The sequence below is a fragment of the Paralichthys olivaceus genome, chromosome 7 (genome assembly GCF_024713975.1).
Source record: "Paralichthys olivaceus isolate ysfri-2021 chromosome 7, ASM2471397v2, whole genome shotgun sequence".
Taxonomy (NCBI): Eukaryota; Metazoa; Chordata; class Actinopteri; order Pleuronectiformes; family Paralichthyidae; genus Paralichthys; species Paralichthys olivaceus.
Window position 1 is genome coordinate 7,559,015 of NC_091099.1, and position 24,430 is coordinate 7,583,444.

At 40.6% G+C, this 24,430-nt stretch overlaps 1 protein-coding gene and 1 long non-coding RNA gene across 2 annotated transcripts in view; both read right to left on the bottom strand.

Moving 5' to 3' along the window:
* The window catches only part of cdh13 (cadherin 13, H-cadherin (heart)), a 275,119-nt gene that overhangs the window by 89,916 nt on the left and 160,773 nt on the right, over window positions 1-24,430 (bottom strand). The window contains exon 8 of the mRNA XM_020079467.2: window positions 8,807-8,985. Within this exon, the coding sequence (XP_019935026.2) occupies window positions 8,807-8,985 (179 nt within the window). The remainder of the gene's footprint in view (window positions 1-8,806; window positions 8,986-24,430) is intronic.
* On the bottom strand, window positions 1,099-8,780 carry LOC138410842 (uncharacterized). The gene is made up of 3 exons (XR_011243458.1): window positions 3,597-8,780; window positions 3,117-3,181; window positions 1,099-2,349 (listed from the first exon to the last, which is right to left on the bottom strand). It is a non-coding gene; the product is annotated as an uncharacterized lncRNA (long non-coding RNA).

Consider the following 24,430-nt stretch of genomic DNA (forward strand, 5'->3'; position numbering starts at 1 on the left):
CCCTGTTGTTTCATCAACCTGGCGTCTTCATAATCCGGTTTTCCAACTTCGTATTTCCATTTTCCCACAGTCCCTCCCCTCTTCTGGTGAATATGCACCAACCAGCCCCAGTTATCTGTTTTAATGTGGAATCTGACTGGTGTGATTCTCCATTTTGTTGTTTTCTCTGTTCCTGAGCTTTACATCGACTTCGGTGAGACTCAATTAAAGCAGGGAGGAGGGTGTGGGGGGGTGGCGGCTGGGGGGTAAGATTAACAACACACACACTTTTACCCACAATGCCCAGGGGACTCAATTTATCTTGAGGAATGCTCAGCCTAGAAAAAATGTGATTGACACCTCTAACCTTCATTGGAATGTAATCTTCATCTTTAGCACTCACAGATCTAATTAATTAGGGGGGGATCTCATTTCCTCACTAATGCAACTGGACAGAGGGATGCTGGAGGGGTGAGGGTTAGGTGGGGGGTGCGGAGGAGAGAAGGATTGAGATGGAGGGATGAGTGGGGAAAGAGGAGGGGTGCCTATATTTCATCAATGCCCGTGAACAGTGTCCACCTTGTTCATTTCAGGGAAGAACAAGGGAGCATGAGGTGGACGGGTTCACACCAACTACACTGTATTGATTACAGCTGCCAGAACTCTGGCTGGTGGCCATCAAATAAGGAGACTCTGCAGTAACACTCTTTATAATGGGATCTCTCCGTAATGTGCTCCAGTGTTGAACTTTCTTTTCTGGACTTCTTCTTCTGATTAAAGCCATCGTCGACAGTGACGTGCAAAGACACCGTCGTAGAAAACGTTTCTGATTGTAATTGGTTTTGTCATCTGCACGACCATCAAAGTGTATAAATGTGACTCCTTCAGTCAATCATAGTCAAGTTGAGTGACTCTGGGAAGTTGATGAGCGGCAATCTGATCCAAACAAACCAACTATCCAGATAGAGCAGGTGAGGTGAGTTTGAAGTGTTAATTTCATGAAAAATACAGTGAGATATTCATCTGAGTCAATTGTTGAATGAAATATAAAGTTTGATTTGTTCATTTGGGAAAAATAAACAACATCAAAATGACTAAAAGAAATAAGAGCGTGTTTTAGTGTAAAACATGAACTAAAAGTGGGGATGTACAATTCTCTCATATCTCGATTTAATTACTTTAACCTTCACTGAACAGGTCAAGAACCTTTTTTAGCAAACAGAGTCTAATCTACAGCATTTAACATCGTAATCACCGACACTTAAGTCTTCTACAAAATATTCTGTTCTATTCTTAAATAATCGGAATAATGTGTGGTTGCAAAACATATTTTAGATATTTAAACTCTTAAAGTCTTTAAACTCTTAAACACACTCAGATAAGTGCATATTAGCAGGCACTCGTTAAAGTTAAGATAGAAGTACTTTGTGTAAAAGACCACTGAATACATTTCATACTACTTACATTCACCTTCACCAATTTGGCCGATGCTTTTATCCTAATGATGTTCAAATGTGAAGTAGTGTTACATTTTTCAGAGATTTTTAGATTTAGTGTTTGTCAGTAGGAGTTTTTAAAGAGGATGAGGTGCTATGCAAATCCAAGGACGAAATCTTGGTAAATTAAATTAAAACTCTCAACACTTTGAGTCAAACATACTGTCATCCATAAGACAAGGTTGGAAATAAAATAAAGAAGTCTACTGAAAGTACAAAGTTCGTACTAATGTAGCAGGTTAGGGTGGACGCTCTGGAAGTGTGTAGTTCATTCACAATATGTCTGGACTGTGACTGCGGTGATGCCGAACGATGTTTGTTGTTGGAATGTAGTTGCAGAGAAGATGCATCGGCCTGTGTGATTGAATTAAAGTAGATGGACCCAGAAGTCACTTTATGATGAGAAGCAGTCACAGCACTCGGCTAGTTTGTCCTCGTTCTCTACTCTGGCTGTAGTTCATAAAAACAAACACTAGTGCATTTCTATAGTTAATTCTCATTTTTTTCGAGTATCATTAAATTCCGTCCTCACAGCACGTGGCCACAGAAACATTTCATTGTCACAGAAGACAAAGTGCTGCAGCTCCAAAATGTTTGTTTGAATAAATCACAATGCTGCTGCCTGACGTTTCCCTGAGTCTCACTTCTCCACTGAGCTGCTTCCTGGAGGCTGCATCTCTGAGCGGATATTGAACGGGCACTTCTCTCACTCTCTCTGACCATTTGTCCTCCTCCTTGATCCCCTCTTCACGCCAACACCCGGCCTGTGTTTCCGTGCCTCTCTCCTCCTCATCCACTGCAATGAACTCTACCTGTGTCCATCTCTGCCTGCATCGCTCTCCACCCAGCTCATCTACTCGCACCTCTCCAGTCTCTGGGTCATAATAGGGGAATGAAAAGGAGTTTATAAACTGAAGTGCACATCAAATCTGCTGTAATGAAATCTTATCAGTGTGTTGCCTGCGCTATATTATTTGCATATAAATGACATAATATAATAACTCTCTCCAGCCTCTACCTGGGAGGAGTAAATATTTCTCTGTCTGCTTTGTGTCGCCGATGTGACACGAGAAAACGAGACGCTAATTGAAGAGAGGAAAACATCTTTATGCGACGACTGACATTCAATTATATCTGGGGGATCAGATTAGGTGGTGGCCCCAGGAATGTTTGAAAACAACATTTTGCAGAGAGGCAACTCTGAAGCAGCCGAGGATGTAATTTGAATGGCTGTTTGAAGCCCGCGCTGAATGGCACTGCTCTGAATGGAATCATTATGTTACGACCTGCGAGTAATTGGATGTCCGGAGTGAAGTGTTGACAGAAAAGGAGAGGCAAGGCTGACGGAGAAAAAAATAAATAAAAAAAGAGACAAACACTGAGGCAGGAAAACAAAGAGTGAAAAGAAGCAGGAAAACGATGCAATAAGCAGGCGGGGGGGGGGGGGGGGGACAATAAACGAGGAGGAAATAATCAAAACATTGAAATTGGAGGAAAAGTACAAAAGAGTAGAATGAGCCAAAGCTTCAGCCATTGTTCATCACCGCCCCAAATCAACCATCAGACAGGATAAGCTTCCTTATCAGACCCAGGAATCACACCGCCGGGCCGCACCACACAAATACGGGTCACTTTACTTACGGCCATAAATATGCTGATCGTTGTGTACATTCCTCCAGCTGCCTGTCACTCTGGATTTGTCCTAGCTAAACACAACAGAGCAGATAATGGGAAGTATGTCCTTAACATGCACAACATATGACCAAAGGCGGCAGGTGATGCGTGAGCTTCTACATGAACCTGCCTGTCAAAACGGATTATCTTTAACGTACATGGTTCCGCGCGCTGCATACGATTCACCTGTTACATCATTATCAGGTGCAAATCTTTCTGTAAAGGTGATGGTTACACGCTACATAAGAAAATGTGTTGTTGTGCTGCGATGGTTGTTCAGATGTGCTTTCTACCCAACAGGGGAATAAAAGGTTCTAACGAGCATCAGATCTCCACAGATGAAAGCGGTGGAAAAAAAACGAGCTGAAAAATAAAAAGGGAACATGCTTGCATGTAAACATCACACACACACACACACGGACATCCATTTTATCTCCATGTATTCACCTTTGTAGAACATGCAGGGGGACGGAGGGGTTGGCCGACTCCATCGATTGGCTATCCTCACCAGTGACAGCTCCCAGATTGGCCAGAGAGCACCAGAGTCAGAGAGTCACACTGCCATTAGCAGTCTGTCCTCTCTGGTTACAGCACTGCCAGCACATGGACACTACACAGACCAGAATAGATTACAATGATGTGTCTCTGTGTTTGTGTGAAATGTGATCACTCTATCACTGTCCTGAAACATTCAACCCAATAACCTGAGAACTAGCCTTTCATTTTTCTCATTTACTGTGTGTCATTAGCTCTCAGAACATCTCCTCCTCATCTCTCCACTGAGGGAGATGCACTGCGTCTTTCTCTGGGTCTCTGATGTCTCGAAAGACAACTTCAGAATAAACAGGACGAATTCAAAAGTTTAATCACATGAGCAGATGTGGTCGAATTCAGAGTTAATTTGTTGTCGAGAGAAAAATATGATCTCCACAGCACCAGCTCTCCTGCCTTAACAAAGTACATTAACTCAAGTATTGTATAAAGTACAGTTTTAAGGTATCAACTCTTTATACTTTATATCTTCTCCTCAACATTTATTTTTCAGATTTATTTTTGTATTTTTCTAGTTACTTTTAAGATGAAGATTTTGCAGAATGGTTATCACAACAAGCTTTCAATACATTTGTTAAGGATTTATCGAGCGCTCTCGAGCCATTTGGGATCTTAATGTCTTAAAAGCAGAGTGCATTCTGTGTCACGTTTCAGCTGTCTTACTTGTCAACAGCTCCTCCAAACATCCTTCCCTCTAAACTCATCTCTTTGTTTCTTTTCAATAAATCTAAAAAATTTAGCAATATCTCATGAAAAATCCCCCAAAATCAGAAATCAGTAAAAAAGGCTCAGGCGAAGACACCTTTGCTTATAAGAATTAAATGTTTCCTCTTTCTCTCCTAATCATCATCTTAATATCCCTGAAATCTATCTGATTTGTGTAGAACTGCACATTAAGGGATTCAAACGAGCTCCACGTCCAAAAGCTACAACAGTAACACATCAATGCCTCTGTATTAATTAGTCATTGCATATTAATAATATATTTTTCAATGACGAAATCAATGCTTACTATAATAGTGTCAATTTATACCAATGTAATCTTAGAAATAAGGGATTTTTCATGAGGACTATTACTTGTGATTGAGTATTTTTAAATAGCTATATTTGTATTTTTACTGAAACTTTAAAGGTTACAGTAACTTTTTTCACTGCTGCTTATTTTCTGCTCATATCTCTGCTTCTCCAGTTCACAAACCTGTGAGCAGGATGTGGTGTAGTCGGGCTGTGACGGGAGGTGGTGCATTGAAAGCCCTGATGACTGAGGACGCCAGGATTAGACTGATGATCAGCCAGCTCCGATATTCTGTTAATACTTTCTCCGGATGTCTTAAACTTCTGCAGTGAATCAAATTCCTCCATGACAAACAACTGTAATGAAGTTTTGCTTCCGCAAAGCAAAAAGATTTATTAAGTTTTGTCGAGTTAGTCTCACTAATCATTATTTCGCTTGTCGGACTTTTATCTTTCAAAATAGAAACATAATGTAATGTCTCAGACGGAATCCGTCAAGCTGCTATGTTTGTTTTTACAAAAGCTAAAGACTTTCAACTGTCCTTGTCCTCTTTGTCATAACTAGTCAAACTAGTACCTAACAGTTTCTTATAATACCACATTTAAATTCACTGGAGCCAGATTTTCTTTTGAATCTGCTCCAAAAAATACAACAGAATGCTCCAGCTTTCCAACGAATTTCATGGCAAATTGTTTTCTTTCAAATTCTGCAAACAATCCAACAGGTGTGAAAATATGGTGAAATGTGACTCTACAAGACTGGAAAATGCTGAAATTGCTGTGATGAATTCCCTGAACAAATGTAATTCATACATGTGCAAAATGAGAGCTAAATTCCAATGACTGCAATGAGTTTTGCATTTTCTGCAGCTCAAAAGAAGAATTTCTTAGTCATTGTAAGAAAACAGGTCCAGATGGACGTTGTTGTAAACTAGACTGATTTGTTCAAACCACATTCTGATGATTAACAGATTTCCACGTGCATCCACTGGAAGGTACGAACACTCCCTCATCCCTCCAGACTCAGGAAAATGGCCTCATCCCTGCAGCAACATTAGCTGTCAAAAATTACAGCCGGCAATTGATCCAACAGCATCGCGTGTCAAAATAACATAAGACAGTGAGGGGGAGATGTGTCTAAAGTAAAGTGAGGAGAAAAACAGAGCGGTGGAATAAATGTGCATATCAAGACAGGATTTTACGCCTCAGAGGAAGCACTAGAGGGAAAATCAAACCGATTTTCAATGTGACAAAATTGATTTTCCAATTTTCTCCGGATTGCTTTCTGTCTCCCTGGGGCAGGTGAGGTGTCTATCCAAACACACCTAAAGCTCCCCCTGAATTATGTCCGAGGAATTTGAAGAAAAGAGGCGGAATGTTTGGGCACCTCTCTTCTATCTTCCTCCCTCTCAGTTTCCTCTTTGAATCGGTGCGTAAAAGCCTGGCTGCCACATATATAAACTGCACACACATGCCACCACACCATATTCTCAGGACGGCTGAGGGAAACGATGGATGCCACGCAGGAGTCAGACTCATGTGAATGTGCTGAAGAGGTTGGGTTTAAATCTCTGCAGACCTAGAGGACGACAGTTCAGTTTAAATCGACGCCTTCTGCACCTCCATCTGGCTCTGCTGACTGAGTGTGCTTTTGACTTCCTTTTTTTTCCAACTGGGTCTGGACTTTTACTAAAATCCCTGCGGACATCTTGGAAAGAAAAACAGCTACATAACAAATGATGGCAGTGGGGGGGAAGAGGGGGAAAGATATTTGTAGATACAACATAGGAACAATCATACATGGTGCTTCAGGCTTGTACCACTTTTATTTGGCCACATCTGCAATCATGTTACTGCCAGCGCCAGCTCGTATTGCAGACATGAATTAGTCATAGCTGTTTGGCTGTTTAGTGGAAAATAAAAAATCACCATAATGGATTTTATTTTTGTTTTGACGGCATCTGCAGTGGATGAGATTTTAATGGACTGTGACACGGCTTCATGATGAAAATGTTAAAATGGCAGTGTCATTGATTGTTTAAGAAAATAAGATGTTTTGATTGAAACATTTACATCTTCTGAGCTGGTGTAGATCACAAATAAGTGGAAAACACTGACAACCAATAAGACCTTTGTCACAGCAATGACACTTTATGGAAAAAGAAGCAGCGCTTTAGATTACAGTCTGTAACAGCAGAATTATATTTGTATTTCAGGGTATGTTTATGACCCACAGAGCTATAATCTGGATGTTTCGGAAGAAAGTAGAGAGAATTTATATTGTACTTACTATTTATAATAACTGAGCTCATTGGTTATCGTCTCATAACAAATAATGTAAAAACTTTAGGGCTTCCGGTGTAGACAGCATATATCCAGTCCAAACCTCTCTGTTCACTGGTCACAGTTTCCAGTCTAACTTGTTCCTTTAATCAGCAGATTTGAATGTGTCTCACAAAACAACAGATATGTTTTATAGGTTTTTTAGGTCAATCCAACAATTGCAGATAAATTAAAAAGCTGGTGCGCTTCAGTCAGTGTGTTCCGCAACTTTTGTTCTCCACACGGAGAGTCAACCAAAGCCTGCTCAGATGTGAGTCTCGAAACGGAAACCAGAAGCTTCCGGCTGCAAAATCCTGTCCCTCACCTCCAGATTCTGAACATGAAGAATTAGTTTATAGAGATAAAATGAAAAGTGAAACAGATCCTGAAATGTTTCCTCCTTATTCAACCACATCACCTCTTATTCCCCAGTACCCACATACAAGTATTGGTACACATTGTACTGGTACTACTGTAACGGTACCTTCTTTTTCCTAATGCTTTTATAATCATTTTCTTTGGGAACACTCTTTTCCAACAAGAACAAACCTAAAAAGGCCTCCAATAGGTGAAACTGACAGTAAAACTCATCCGAGCATCTGAAGAGAGGTTTATCTGACAGGACCAGGTTTGTAAAATACATGTCCTGGCAGCTCCCACGGAAAAAAAGACAAGAACAAAAATATAATGTGTCCGGACAAACAGCTGCCACCTAAGTGCTCATTAAATCAACAGTGAAAATGAAGTATGACTCCGACCTGTTTCTGCTGACACACAGGGACAATTGACTCGGGTCTTCGTCAGTTGGAAAGAGTTACTAATACTTCAAGAGGGTGAAGGATGAAGTGAGAGGAAGAATCTGCTTTTTCAGAGATTTATTGAGGCCACAAACAGGCGAGCAATTTGGCCGCGCGCCTCCCTCAAAGGCGTTCAACTGAATATTCCACCAGAAGACGGTTAGTGGTTGTAATAAATCCTGGCTGCCGACAGGAGAAGAGATGCTGCTGTTTGTTGGAGAAAATCTTTTGAAGTTTACAGGGAGTGATAAGCTCCGGAAGTCTCACTTTTCCATTTCAGAGGAGAAACAACAACAACCAGGATGCATCTCTCCGACGATTCGGTCTCTCCATCACCTCACAAAACCAGCTCTAACAGTGCTCGCTGCATTGATTACATCTCATTTCAATTACGCCTCTATTAAACAGTTTACTGTAGCTCGGGGAGCGGCTCATCAGCGCGGTTAGCCGCCGCGGTTCAAGCAGTTCCGGATGGGAGGTTTTCAGCCGGGCTTGTTGGACACCGCCAGAGCTGACGGATGAGTGTGTATCACCTCAATTAAACTACGCGCTAAGTGTCTGACAACAGCTAATATTCCTCTTCCACCAGCGAATCAAATCGATGTTCTGGCATTCGTCACCCTGCTGAAAAAGCAATCATCCCGTTGTCTCGCTCCAGTTAGACAGGGAAATGGAGAGACGCTCATCTGGCTTCTGTGACTGCACGCTGGAATGCACCAGCACTCATTCCCTCAGAAACCCACATTAAAACAAATGTAGAGATGGCATACAACACTCACTCACACACTTCTCCTCTCTGGTAAAGACAGGTCAAGACAGAGATGTACAAAAAGCGACATCTCAGATGTTCCAGTGACGAGTGTAAAGCTTGGAGCTGTCCAGGAAAAACTCCCACTCTGTTCCACTTGGAAAAAGGCCATCACTCAGCAAAGAATACACACACACACTCACAGATATGCCAGGTTAACTCACCTCTCTGTCAAGTAACGTTGGCGAGATGACGGTGACAATGTCGCCTTTTTCTGCGTCGATGTAGAACATGTTCGGGGACGGTTTGTCAGGTGACTGCCGGACGATGTTGTATCGCAGCGCTGCGTTATCTGTGGCAGGGTCGTCTGCATCAAATGCAGTCATCCTCATCACCGTGGTCCCTGGAGAAGACAATAAAGAACATGAATGAGTCTGAATTCAAGGAAAACTTGTAAAGGGGGGCAAAACACCAGGCCCATAAACACTAACAGTTTTGGAAGATAGAGTTACAGCAAAAACAAATGAGGTTCCATTAAATATCACAACAGCTGCATTTGGAAATAATATATGTGGATATAAAACTTATTACAACAGTTTGTTGTGCACACTCTACATGTCTGTTGAGCCAATGAGATCAGCTTTCTGTCTATATGATATTTGTTAACACAATGCATCTAAGATTTGAGCAGATTTCTAAATTTTCACTCCGACTGCTGCCCACAGCCACTTAAAAAAAAGTTTGCCCTCCCTAATGTGTTTTCTCCCTCGACTCAGCTCGAACAGCAGGGTGCATTTTATTTAGTAATGGGAACAAAAATGGAAATCCTGCTCCCTGCGACTGAGCTGAAATAGGAAGCACTCGTTGACACACCCTCAACCCTCAATGTCTCTGTCTCTTGTCGGCGGTGAGATACAATCGCAGCGATTCAACAGAACACACATGCAAATCCACACAAAGTGGAGTATACACACGCAAAAGCATGTATATGTGACTCCAAACATGTGCACACAAACACACACACATTATGTTAAGTTGCGTTCTACAGCCTTTATAAACTGGATCTTCTTGCAGTCAGAAACCTCATCGGCTCAAGAGCTCTTTACTTTATTGAAATTTGAAGTTGTAAGATGTGCATCTTCATTATGATGCGAGTGTGTGCGTGAGACACAGATGGACAATTCTTAAAAGTGGGGGATGTCTCGCACACTTCTGATCATTTCGTGTTTGAAGAATTCAAAGATTTTTATTCAAATGATGTTTTTTAGCAATAAAAGTAGAGAATCAGTGCATCTTGGTTTGTGTGTAAATAATTGTGAAATGACACAACTAATCAATGTGGATGATGACGCTTCTGCTTTCACTTTTGAACAATAAGAGAAGGGAACAATGCTTTATTTCAACAAAACGCTGCAGTTTTCTCACATAAAGCTTCTTCTGTTATTCTCTGAAACTATTAAACTAACTGAAGTTTTATGTTTCCCAGCAAGAAACTGTTTGTGATTTTTCATTGACCCAGATACTTAACAAAACATTCTGCTAAGTACCAAATACCGGCACCACGTGGCATGGCTCATGAACATCGATCTGTTTTCATGCTTCTTCTTAATACCCCTCAGTACTTTGCCACAGTGCATTAGCCAAACTGCTGGGATAAGACACAAAAGGGGGCTGCAGCAAGATATGCAAAGTCTACATTAAACAGCAGTGTGACTTGAGTCCAGTTTACGGTAATGAGGGGCAGAGAGGTGTGGGTTTTATCCCCCTGCCATTGGCACTTCAAGGTGAACCTTTAATGGTTAAGTAAACCGGTAATCCTTCCTCTGCAGAATAATTACACACTCCCATCTCTTTCATTACCTATACTCTGTTCCACTTCACACCTCGAAAACGACACTGTTAGACATGACTTGGTGGGCGCACACACAAACACACACATCTTGTGCACGGACACACCGACTGGCAGCAAATTAGAGTGTTAAAAATGATGGCTAAATTGGTTATCTTGAACAGATCTCAGTGAATTATGTTCTCATTTCGCCGGTAAACTGAGGTCCCTTGAATGCAACACAATCATATTACAAGTTCTACCTGATAGCAGAGTGGAGCTGGCCCTCTCACTCCTCACTGTCTTCATCAGATACTGTGATTCAGCCTCACAAGTGAGTATTGTGTATCCCAGTGAGCGTCCGTCAGTCCGTTAATACAAAGCGGTCATCAGCATCAATCAGCTTACATTATAAACATCTAGCGTTGTGTAATGGGACAACAGAAGTGGGTATAACTCTTAACACTAATGTCCGCCGAGTTTAATCACAGAATTACATCATGACTCATTGGCCTCTCTTATCATCGTCATTCTCTGGCAGCATCCAAGGCCCAATGTGAACTGCACCGGGCAGTTATACGATGGGATGGATGAGCAGGACGCCCATTACCTCACTATCACTGACATCCATCTGCTGTGCAGCGGGATGACATCAGCTCGCTCTGGATGCAGAGCGAGCTGAGACGATAAAGGCGGTGGAGAGAGAGTCTGTAAACGCTGTGTGATGCACGTCTATCAAGTTGTCGTGTAATGAGTCATTTCCACGTTGTTGCAGCCGGTCAAAAAATAAAATGAAACAGAAAATCAAGAGCAGGACTATGATGTGAAAACATCACAAAGTAAAATATGAAAGGACAACGATTGATACAGAAAAAGAATGCTCGCACAGATACGCATGTTGTGGATTGATTTCGTCACTCGGGCTGGTGGTACACGGTAACGTCTTGCCTCCAGCTACCTCCTATATCTTTCTCAAACCCCACAGGAAATCAGTGGGGGCCGGCAGATCTGTGGGCGCCACCAGGGAGCTGACATGATGCGTAAAGCCAAGATAAAGCAAGAGTACATGGACAAAATGGAAGAAAAAGGGTAAATGTGATGCCAGTATGTGTTAGAGTCTACACACACAAACACACACACACACACACACACACACACACACACACACACACACACACACACACACACAATGTGTCTATGGGTATATCAGCATGTGTGAAAGCTTCTGGTTTCCATTCAAATCATTCACCACGTACAATGGATATCTCAAAACCTGAAATGAGATTTATATTAATCAGACTCAAGTGACTGAAAGAGACCAGGAGCTGACCTGCTCTATTCTCAGGTGGGAATGAGATCAAAGCCAGTTCAAAGATGAATCATCTTATCTCTTACAAATACTGCGGGAAATACACAACTGCGAATTACAGGATAATTTTCACAGGAGGCAGAATGCAGTGAAGAGATGGTACCAGAGGTTAGTTTGCATGGAAATGCGAGAGAGAAAATCACTAGGTGGGACGTAGAGAAAATAAGAGGCTTAAAAAAAACACGGGAGTAGAAACTTTCATCAATGAATGTCTGGTTAAACTGCAGGACAATTCCAGCAGATTTTGCTGCTACAGACTTTAAATTATATATGAAGATGGACAAGATTACGGCTGTGCAGAAAAGAAGCCAAATCACCTCGATCGCCTCCTGGTGAATTGGAATACTTTGGCTTTACTTTTGGAGGTAAGCAGAGACATGTTGTCAATTTTTATTTTAGCCAAGTACTTTTTTCCTATCCCACTGTTCATCTTGCTCAAAGACACTTCAGGATGTCAACTCAAGGTGCTAAAAATCTAACCTCCGACCAGGCTAGTGGGTTGCTAGTGGCGGCTGCGGCTCAGGAGGTAGAGCCTACAGTCACAGAGAAGGAATTGGGCATTTTTAAAATTCACTTCACTACTTACTATAGCAGCAGGGAAAGACAGTGGCAGAAATGAGGTGATTGGTTGGTCCTCAGTAATAGACTGACAATTGAAACACTTCATTGTCCATAGCAATGAATACTGCAGCACACAAAGCCCCTGAAAACCTGTTTTTCTCAATTGACTTATTACGAGGAATGATAACAATAACAGATTTGTGCTTTTCTGCTTTTGATCTGACCTTTTCTCTTTGGATTGAAGTGGACAGGATTCATCTTAAAAACTGAACATCACTTATAGGAGCTTGGCAGCATGTCAAAGCAACACTATGCAACATTTTGTTCATGGTGATTAAAATACCACTTTTAAATATGAGTTTGTTGGTTCAGTGACTTGGAATAGGGAGAATGGTCCTGCTTTCATTCCCACTCCTCACCCTGAGAGTCTGTTCTTGTTCCATGTATCTTTGGTGAGTGGGTACGATCTCCTGTGGGAAGTGAAAGTCACAGCTTGTTTTGTCAGAGTCAGGTCCAGCAAGTTTGAGTAATGCTGAATGGTAGATCAGCTAAAAAGACTAAGAAACCACTTAGCGTCAGCAGTAATGTGGGCGTTGTACCAGAATGGCGAGGAACATTCTGGAATACCTCACTTACTAAGCTAAAGATACTGGATGGATGGATGGATGGGTTTATCTCGAATATACTCAGCGAGGAAACTTTAAACAAATTCTAAATTCTGAATAGGGTTTGGTGGATTTGTTACATCATCAGCTTTTTTGCATCAGGAAGCAGGGGATCATGGGTAATACCCACCAATCAGTATAGTGTTTCAGTTGCATATATAGGTTTTAGTTTTTCTCTACATGAAAACCAGGGATTCACTCTGACATCAAGCCCAACAGAATCAATTTGTGGCCAGAGAGGGCGCAGTTGTTCAGTTACAGTTACATGAAGTGTTGCTTAAATGAAGAAATTAGGAAGTTCCTGTATCGTCAGTAAAAACACAACATACCCTGATGAAGCAGATCAGCTCCATCTTTTGTTATTATCCTCTTAATGAATACTTGTCCCCCTAAACTTCAACTTCAGCTTTAAAAACTGCACACAGAGTAATTTTACTGGACTTCCTCTCCATTCCCTAGCACACTCGGGTGAGTAATGCAAAGGTGTACTATTTTCACATAATTCAAAATAACTTCCCCCCATAGTGGCATGCAGGTGAAATACTGTATGTATTTATTAAGTGGCACACTGCTGCCCCTGGGCTCATATATATCCTTGGTGAATACTCTGTTCATTTAAAATACTGCACAGAAAAGCAGTACTATATGTTCCCAATGTTAATTTGAAGTAGGTTTAGCGAATAAATCCCAATGATTGTCCATATTATCTGCTTACAACTTCAACTTCTGGGGGGAAAAAAGTTGTACAACACTGGTCTCATGGTTTATTTATAAAACCTTTTAACTGTAAACCAAGATGCCTTCTGATGCCGGTGGTTCACACGAAGGACACAAAAGTAAATATCAGAAAATGACTAAATACTCAATTCAACAAAAAGAATATTTAATGAACTTTTCATTGCATTGTTGATTTAAAAAAAACACAGTCAGAAGCTTTGTCTTGTGTGTTCTTTACTTTTCTTGTTTGTGCAGATAACTCCCACTCACATCAACACGTGATATTTTTTAGAAGTAGGTGTTGCTTATTGGTGAAGCAGCTTCTAGCATCTGTTTGACTACACGGTGCATTGTGTTCTGACTGTCATGTTTGCTCACCTATTGTTACCACGGCACTGTTCCGCGCTCAGACGCCGGCCCGCCTCTGCGTCTTTTGTGAAACATGTCATTTCAAAGAGATGATTGTAAAGATCTGACTTTCTTTATATCGAATCATGTTTTGTTGTGAGTTGAAAATGTCTGAGAGACTGCTGCGGTCTGATTTATATTTTTTTTTACTTTTTGCTTGTCTTCACATTGTAACATCAAACTACGAAGAACTAAAGTCAGTTCCTCGTTTGTTTTTATTTTTTTGTTTTTCAAGAAATACTGTGATTTATATCCGTTTCTGACACGACTGTAAATGTGTGCCACGTCTATCTCTATGTTGAGCTTCCACACTTCCTCCAGCCCATTAAACTGATTTGCGTGCTGCCATCTCTTCAGGGAATATCAGCACTTTCATTACCTGTTTGTGTGCCTATTTATTCCATTAGATTTCACAGATTTGCCTGCTTCCCTGCCTGGCTGCCTGTCCGTTTGGCACATTAACGTTTTTCTGCAATATCTTTCAGGACTGTACCAAAAACAAGGATTTTCTTTTTGAACATACTAAACACAACGTTGGCTTTTTCTAAAGATTTAAGAGAATAACCACAGGACCAAGGAATAGTTACGAGACGACTGAACACATTGTTTAGCTGTTGTAGAAACAGAACTTCACCACTTGTCTGGTTAACTTTCCTCAGATTAGAAGAAACCTATGAAGATGTCACTTGTACAGTAATTGCACATAAAAACACGATATTCAGTATCTTCTCAAAGAAAAACCAAGGGTATGAAAACAGAAATGAGAAACCCACTGTCCAAATCACTGTAGATGAAAATAGAAAAATAGGTCAGTGCTAAATATTTTTAGTAGTTATTCTAATTGGCCAACATCCAAGGACATTTTTTCAGTCATTCTTTAAAGTATATGAAATCCTAGGTAGTGAGAAATAAATAAATATTTCATAGTACTTTCTTTTTGATAGATTATTAATTATAACTACAGGGAATTCTTATATATTTACGTGGATGATTCTCTCTTTGTAAATATTCCAGGCTAATAGTTAAAGAGACTATTACAGACCTGCTCTTTGTGTTCACTTCAAATTACTGTTTGTTAAGAAACCATCCCAACAGAACCTCAATATGGAAAACAATGTGGCATCATGTTAACTGTCCAACAGTGGACTTTGATTTCAAACTTCTTCAGATATGCAAAGTAACATTTTAGATTCATGTGCACATTTTTGTTTGGCATTTTCAGTTCCAAGTGTACACAATTATTTTTCCTTAAAATTGTGACCCCCCATCAGGTGCTTCAACCAAGACAGCGACTTAGGCTCAGTTTGGGCAGCAGACAGCAGTTTGATAAGTTGGACACAACTGCTTGACAGGAAATTTACTCAAATAACTTCCCAGGATTCTAAACTCTAAAAGATATTAAGAAATAAGAACAGAAATAATCCCTGTGTATTCTGGCCCCACTATCTCGTCTTTTCACATTGTGTCCACATCGATTTCTAAACTTGATTCCTTTTTTGATGTTTCCTGTGCAAAATAAATGTTAAGCAAATCTGAATTTACAGCGAAGAAGAGAAGCAGTCTTTTTTTTGTTAAAAGCGTTAAAATTCAGATAGTTGTAAAAGTCCTCTTAATGAATAGCATTGGAAGTGATAACTGCGGCAGCTGAAGCCAGAGATGTGGGGATCTGTTGTAGAGCTCTGCTGCAGAGAAACTGAATATGAGATGATGAGTGCTGAGCTGACAGTCAAGTGAATGGACTGAAATACAGTCAAGCTGCCCTTCTCTCCCTTCTCTCCCTCCTTTACGATGCACTTTCTCCATTCTGTCCCCGTCAGCCAGAGTCTGCTCGGCCCTCAGCTGGACCACTGGCAACAGCTCGATAATAAACAATTTACAGTGGCTACAAGAGGAACAGAATACAAACAATCAGTCGCTCATCAGGGGACAAAACACTACGGATCCAAGGATGAGTTAGGATATCTTTGCATTTTTATACTTGAGATTGAGTCGGAGACTCATCTGAGCTTGTGGCTGGGTAGTTTCAATAAAATGATTGACAGAGGGACAATTATCGCTCCTATCACAGCACACCAATGACACGTTTGCTAATGAGAATATAAATAACATGCTAATGAACAAGAGAACCTGGCAAACAACTCCGGTCTACAGAATGACAATCACAGCTGAGTAATGGAATCATATCGTATAACTGAAAATAACATAAATGAATTATATTAGGTGCATATGCAAGAGGGGAATCATGTGAGATTTATAATCTATGATGATAATATTGTTTTTACTGTATCGTGCATAGTCAAAAGGGGACAAAGTCAAGATGAATCATCGCATTTCTACGTATGATCTATGTTTTTTTAACGGCAGAAGAAAGTATTGAAATATATCATTTTCACTGTGCTCCTCCTCGTTTCTTCATTGGTGCAATCATTCATCCCTTCATTCACTGCGCTTCATCTCAGCCACATGTTGATATTGTTTACAACAGATACCTCCAGGCATATTTCTGTGCATGAAAATGTACTTGTCACAACACAATGTTTTACAAAGTGCAACGACAACAACACAGGGCAACTCCGGGGATGTCGGTGAGCATACTTGTAAAAAAATAGTTCCATATAACACTAGTTTTACAGATGCATCAATCTTAATCTATGACATTTAAAAAGTGCATACAATAGATTTTTGTTTTCTACTAAACTGTATTTTTTTTGTCTCTGAAAACGTTGAACTGCCAGAGGCCTGACATACTGTGCATCCTTTGCAATTTTTCTTTGTGCAAATTTTTTGCCTTGCCTGCAGTTATGCCTCTGGTAATTCCATTTCTACACTTTTAAGCAACACAAACCCTCATTACACCACTTATTATTTTAACCAGCTTATTTAAAGACATGGTCACAGGAGACTGGAGGTGAGCTCTGTCGATAGAGACAAAGCTTTTGAGCGATTTAGAGTCGATTACGCCACCTGAGCTGCAGTTCTTGTGTTTCAAAAGTGGCACAGACATGGAAATAATAACTCAAAGTTTTAAATCAGGAAAATACTAAAAATAAAACACTATACAGAACTTTACTTTTAGATATAACTTTATAACTTTTCTTTGTGATTGATCTTGTCTCCCTCATCAACAACATATGTGAAAATATATAAATTATGATTTTAATCCAGAGCTGACTTTTTTACTCTCTCCTTTATTTGTGCGTCTGCTTGTCTCCTCCTCTCCTTCTGGCATACTGAGTGCTACAGGTCCCTTGGTGGAGCCAAATGTCAGGCACACAGTCCACAGAGCGTAATGACCAGATGAACCTCCTCCTCTCATCTTGACCCCGAACAGAGCAGAGAGAGAAGAGAGGAAGGAAAAGTCAATGAAATGTGACAGGAAGAAAGAGGACAGGATTAGGAGAACAGAACGCAGAATTGGCATCCTGGTAGAGGAGAGGTGAAGCAGCTGATTTTTATAAGAAAAGAGACAACCGATGTAAGTCAGGGCTCCATGAGCTCGACTATTCTGTGGCATATTGTCAAAATATTTGAAGGCAGCACTTGCAAATATTCCCTTTGTTTTTTACCTGTATAAAAGGATGACACTCTCCTCCTTTGAACTGCACGTGTAGGAAGGTGTTTTTTGTGTGAAATGTGTGTGTAACAATAAAGGATGAGGACAAATCACAGCAGGATGTCATCTTCCTCCATACTCTTCCTCTCACTTTACCCTTTTGGTGATGATGAAATGTTGCAGTAGAGAACACCTCACTTCTTTATTTTCAAAGTTACTAGATTTTGGCCACTAGCTTGTCTTTGAGTTGCGTGTTCTGCAGTAACATAGTCGGGACTATAGTCTACGGAGAGGCTGCATGTGAGGCATTATGGGACATCAGTACATTGCAGCTACAGAAAATAACGACCTCCACAAGTAAATGCTCATCATGCAGGAACTGTAGTAAACACGTATTTTTACATTTATAAATGTATTGTTTTTGTTGAGCTCTATTTAACTTAATATTTTTTTATGTACTGGACTTTTTTCTTTCAAATAAAACAGCACATTGTTATTTCCATCTGTAAATTGTCTATTTATTACCATTATATTCAAATGAAATGTATTGTCTTAAATGTCTATTTATGGTGAGTCGTGCTCCTTAACTTAGTGCTGATGCTCCTAAACTCTTCAGTACAGGGAACACTAGTGCTACCAGTGGAGAAGTTGATGAAAAATAAATAAATAAAAAGGATGTAAATACATTTGTGAAGCAAAGGAAACGATACTGAGAGGAATGGACAGATGTGAAAAGATACAAAGATGAAGAGAGAGGAAGTTGAGGGTTAATGCGATGTGGTATTTTCTGAAGCACCGAAGCTGTTGAGTCAGCTATGAAATGTACACAGTGGCAACAGTAATCAGCAAACTCAATAACAACCTGGGTGTATTGATTAAAGTAAAACTTCAGCAGCCGCACGGCATGATCCCATCATCATTAAAGAAAATCTAATTACCCTGTGGATGTGATGCCACCAGACATGTCCAAATGTTTCATGCTTGTAATGTTCTGCCAAAGCGAAGCCCCCCCCCCCATCCACCGACGAGATCATTTCAGACAACAAGTCATTAATCTGAGGAGGTGATAGAATATCGCTCTCGTTTTCTTAAGCTTAATGAATCATCTCGGTGTGTGCACAATTAGACAGCAGATCATGTCTGATGCTGCTCAGCACGCTTGGTGAGCTGAAGCCATCATAAAGGACGGAAACTACCAGAGAGAAATGTCGGCTGGATCCATAAAAGCGAAGTCCACAGAGACTAACAGAGAGTATGGAGGAGAGGAAGATGTCTCCTCTCGGACAGGTTGGGGAAAGGGCATATACCGTCTTTATAGTTAGCGGGGAGGGTGGGTGGTAATAGCTTTCTGAAATGGAGTACACAACGAATACAAATAACAACTCCATTTGTACTAATTTACCACCCATCTGCCTTTTTTCTACTTTGTATTACTGCTTCTTCCTTTGCCAAGGAGCAGGGTACAAATTCACATTGCCGCTAGCTACTTCACAGTTTTTGCATGATGGGAAAAAAAATGTTGTGTCCTATCTATCCACTGCACCCGTGTCTGTCTCCCCTCCCATCTCAGACTCGACTTTAGGGGGTGAGATTCTGTGCCTTCCATCTTAACTAGAGTCAGGAACTGAAGGCTTGACGCAACTCATTAAAATGCGAGACCCCGGAGAGATATTTGAATGAAAGATCACAACCTCTCGCAGGATTTTATGCAGGGAGTATGCTAACTATTAAGAGACAGATTACAGACAATGGTAGATGTGCAGGAAGTCAGGTATGATTTCATGGAGCTTATAAAAATTCAGGTGGAGTATTTGATACTTTCACCCCTCACTCCCTATAATCCATGCCAGTTGGCTGTTAACTGTTATATTTTCACACTTCCTTTGGTAATTTATTAGCTTAAAATCTAAATAGCCACTTGGTCTTGTTTTATTTGGGGAAGTTAAGTTGCCAAATGATTAATCAGCATCCTTTTTATTGAAACGCATATACAGAGGGGTGACTACGCCATATTATCCATTCTTCATGTACTATATATCATCTTTCTATTCCCTGTTATATAACACCCATGCATTCATCAGGAAACAGTTGCTTCCCATCAATGTAATACTTGTATTATGTTTAAGATTTGTGAAGGGTGTTCCTTGCTTTTACATTGAATCTTTTTTGGCTCATGGTGGAAGTCAAAAATGTGATTTTTGCATGTAAACTCTAGATTAAATAATCTGATATAATTCTAATTGAAACAAGGGGAGACGGCTGGGATGACATTGGGATCATCGTCTTTTGTTTGTTTTTTTCTGAGTGAGCTTTATTCATTATGCACAATAATCCCTTCTAGAACATTGCATCCACTTTTTACTGAAGAACCAACAGTGGTGCTGAGTAAAGAAGTTTCTTGGCTTTTCAAACTTTTCCAGTGCTAAAGCACCAAAGGAGACACTGACGGGTGCTGGTCGATCGGATGACCACATGACGCCTCTGAGAGCATCCACTCAGAGTCCGCAGTAAAACTTTATGCCTGCAAAATCAATGAATTTGGGTTCCTGCCGAGAATCCTCAATACCGCCAGCTTAAGTACAAGCCAACATCTCCTTTCAGTTTATGATCAGGTTAATGTCAAAATACCATATGACCTCTTTCAATCTTTGAATGTGTCATCAGATACATGTCTAAACAGATCCTCCTCACCATCATCCAGTTTATCACACTGCTCATTTCACCACTTTTGGCTCTGAGTGCTTATTTGTTCAACTGTGCATATCTGCTTATTTCTCAGTCATTCAATTAACATTTCTTTATTTGCACTTTTGTTTGACCCTGCAGAGACTGGAGATCCAACAACTCTACAGTCACAGCATCTTACAGATCAATTTAATTAAACTACATTAGCTCCAATATGGTGCCCTCTTTACTGACTTTACTGAGAAGTCTAACATAATGCCGGTTCTTCTTATTGAGCCTGTCTGCTATAGTGCTAGCAGATCAGGAGGTGAGTTACAATTAAAATGAATGTTTAAAGCCTTGAAAGAGCAACAAAACACCAGAACAGAAGAGATGCTGCTCAAGGTCTATATCCATTTAAAAATAACTGTTGATAACAGTGCAACCTGAGGAGACACGTGAAAGACTTTAGTAATTTAGAAAATGTTTCTGAACATCAAACCACACCAGCATGACAAGGTCTAAAACAAACCATTTTAGAGAAAAGAAAACTTAAAGTTAAACATTAAATAACACTTTTATGACTACATGCAATGCATCAAGTATATGTGCATGTCAATGCTTTGAATTAGAAAATGTTGGTGTGCAGAACGGGATGATGTTGTCAGTGGGACAGGGCAACCACTGAGTAAATGTAACCACTGATTTCCGCCAAATGCACAATGACGCACCTTTGTGCTATAACAGCATGAGTATGTGTTTGTGTATGAAGACAGGCGTCTGTCTGACTGAGCGCCGCAGCCACTGGTCTGAGGCAGTGAGGGGATACTGATGGTTTCAAGGGAGCAGTAAATGCAGGGAGGACGAAAATCTGGTTCTTCTCACTGTGACAAATCTATGTCAAATTTACAAGCACACGCATAACGGGGTGGAAAAAACACACATGCACACATGCATACATGAATATATGTGACAGGTGTGTGTCATTGGAGAACAATTTTCACTTTACATTGTCTTATGTGCTCTGCTTTGCTTTTCCCTGCTCCTTAAAGTCTAATGTGGCATAGGAAGATGAATGATATGACATAGGTGCAAATATCTGCTTGAAATGATTAACAAGATTAACAATGATGTTCCAATGTAGTCATTAGATTCCAGGACTGATAACTACCTATATAAGTCCCAAAACGGCTCCAGTTACTCAGCTGGGAATGTGTGAATCGCCAGTTCACCAAGTTCCATCTAATGACTCTGCTCACTAAATTAAAAGACAAAAGATACTTCCCCTTTAAAAGGACACTTCAATTAATTACCCCCAGAAAATCCCTCTAATTCTGTACTAGAGGCTCAGTGAATAAAACTGAAAATCCATTAGTGGGCATTCATCTGATCTCACCCAGGAAAAGGAGGCAATCAGTGCAGAGCAGCTACTGTTCAGCAGGGCACAGGCACGGGGACAAGACGAGAGAGGGGTGCAGGGCTGTGAGTGACTCACAGCACCAAAGCTACTGTGTGGAGAGGAAGAGGAGTCCTGCTTGTTAAAATGTGTGCTGCTCCAAGAAATCCCTTTGACATGCTCTGACCCTGAGACATTATTTATGAATGAAAGACAATCATTTATAGTATTGACTGGAGCCAAACCTTTATTTTTGGTTGGCCAATAAAAATGTCTTATTAAAAAGAACAAACAAAGCAGAAAAGATGCAGATTTATGCGGAAAAAATACAATAATTTTCTTAATTCAAGTTCCATGAATTTGGTTTTATTTATCTTTTGTCTTTTATCGTTTCATATTATAAAATTTATGTTTAAAACATCCAGCCTTGATTACCTTTATTTGTCACAATGCAACATCTTAAGAATCATTGCCAATGCATATATATAGATTGATTGCATTGGATATTTTTTACCCTATAATATCAGTACCAGCCCCTAATAATCCATATTGGGTGCATGACTGAGTCTCCTGCAGTACAGAAGTCAGCGACCAGTGTATTTGGTGTATTTTTTCCACTGTGAACAAACTTAGTAGCTACAACCTTAATTCAGGCTAACTTCATTGGTTGTTTCTTTTTCCAAACACTTTTCTTGTACCAAAAATGGCCAAGCTATTACCATGTGAGAGCAATTGTTGCTATCAGGTAAGTCGTGTTACAGAGGAGACACTGTTAGCAATGTAATACACAGCATTACATTCTCACAGTCTACTTTTGAGCCATGTGGACCACAACACAGTCCCAAGGAGATTTGCAGTGGAGGCAAGAAAGAAGGAACAGGAGTTAAACAGCAGAACTGTGGGAAAGTCGCTGGGATGTGCAGCCGGGCTGGAGAGATTCAGCCTGACAGTGATGGCTGATGGATGCTGCACAGCCACACAACCCACTGAGATTGGGGGGGTATTTGTTGCAACAAATGGGATTGCTCATATTTTCTGCAGTAATCCGCGAGTGACACTGAGGAACGGGGGATGATTGTGTGTGACTCCACATCAAAGTTCTGCACACAGGCCTTTTGAGCCACTGCCCTCCACATGAGAAAAGGATAAACTGCAATAAAAAGACATCTGCTTAACTCAGAGGTCGAATAGGGAACAATATATTCACACAAACCTCCCTGCAACAGAAACACTGGCATTAATTAAAGCTGCATTTTTGTGTGCACCAATGAATCCTTTGTATTGTTCTTTGTTTTGTTTTGAAACACATTGCCCCTGCAGCCACATGTCGTCTCTTTGAGTTCCTTTTCCCCCCTTTTTATTTACTGTATCTACATTTCTACTGCAAAAGCAGCTGAGCATAAAAGGAATGTTTTCTCTCCTCTCTCCCGCCTAAGTCTGACTTTCTTTTGAAAAAGCTGCTCTGATGCAATACCAAAGGCAGGTGGAGGTCTGGTGTGCAGTGTAGTGCAAAACTCACTGAAGAAATAGAATCGGGCTTCTCTGCTTCCTCTCTATCAACAGTGCTGCACAACATTGACTTTTTATGGAATAGAAGGTCTGATTCGCTTGTTTCTCTGGCTGTTTTTGTTTCCATCATTAGAAATAAAAAAAATAAAAGTGAAAAGACTTCTCTGTAGTAAATTTTGATTTTTGTATTGGACATGCTGGACTGTGTTTTCTTTACTGTGCAGAAAATGTAACCTTTACAGAAAAGCAGAGCCGGTGAGAACTTCACTGGCAGAGATAAAAGCCCAGTTTGATAATACAGATCTATACCAAAAAAAAAAGATGTCATCTCGAAACACTTGCTGTATAAAAGCAAATAGTCCATAAAAGGCAGCCAACTCTGAAAACACAATAACCTGTTATGTGAAATGTGAAGATCCAGGCTCCTCTCATGCACTCCCTTCTTTTATGCGTTCACTTCTGATGCAACTAGAGGCAAGACCCAAAGTGCATGCTTAATGTAGTGGCCTGCACACGCTCATTTGTTATCTAGCTAGGCATTAATGTGTTGTTTGGTGCAGGCGCTAACAGCATGTCTTTGAAATACCAGCAGGACAGTAATTACAATACAACATTTTAAACATACTCGAACTCTGGTCTATTTAAGTACGACTTTTCATTCAGCATGCAGTTTGGAGAATAATGGATGAATCGACATCATAGTACGGCCTTTATCTTGTTTTGATTGTGTACAGATTCAAGCGGAATAGCTCACACTGTTGCTCGTAATGATCACGTTGCTACGGTCCACTAAAAACTAGTTCTGCAGCTTCGTGACTTGAGTAATCGACCTGAATGAGGTCTTAGTGGGAAAATCTTGCGAGTGTCATATAAGCCTCCGCAGTCCAGTCAGCAGTCCAAGGTCAGCAGAGGTCCCGCCTCCTCTAAGCTGTAAGCCCTCGCTGTCAGAAACAAATTGTTTGATAGGGGCTCTTTTTCCACTTAATCGCAGCCACCGCAGACGTGCACACACACACCGATGCGCGTGCAACACACTCAATGAAGGACAGAAATCTCATTAAGATCAACGAGATTGCAGAGATAAAATGTCACTCAAGAATACATCAGCCATGGCGGACTGAATCTCTGCGCCCATCAAATATAGAGCACAAGCACCTCAGCCCAGGAGGCCCCTCAGA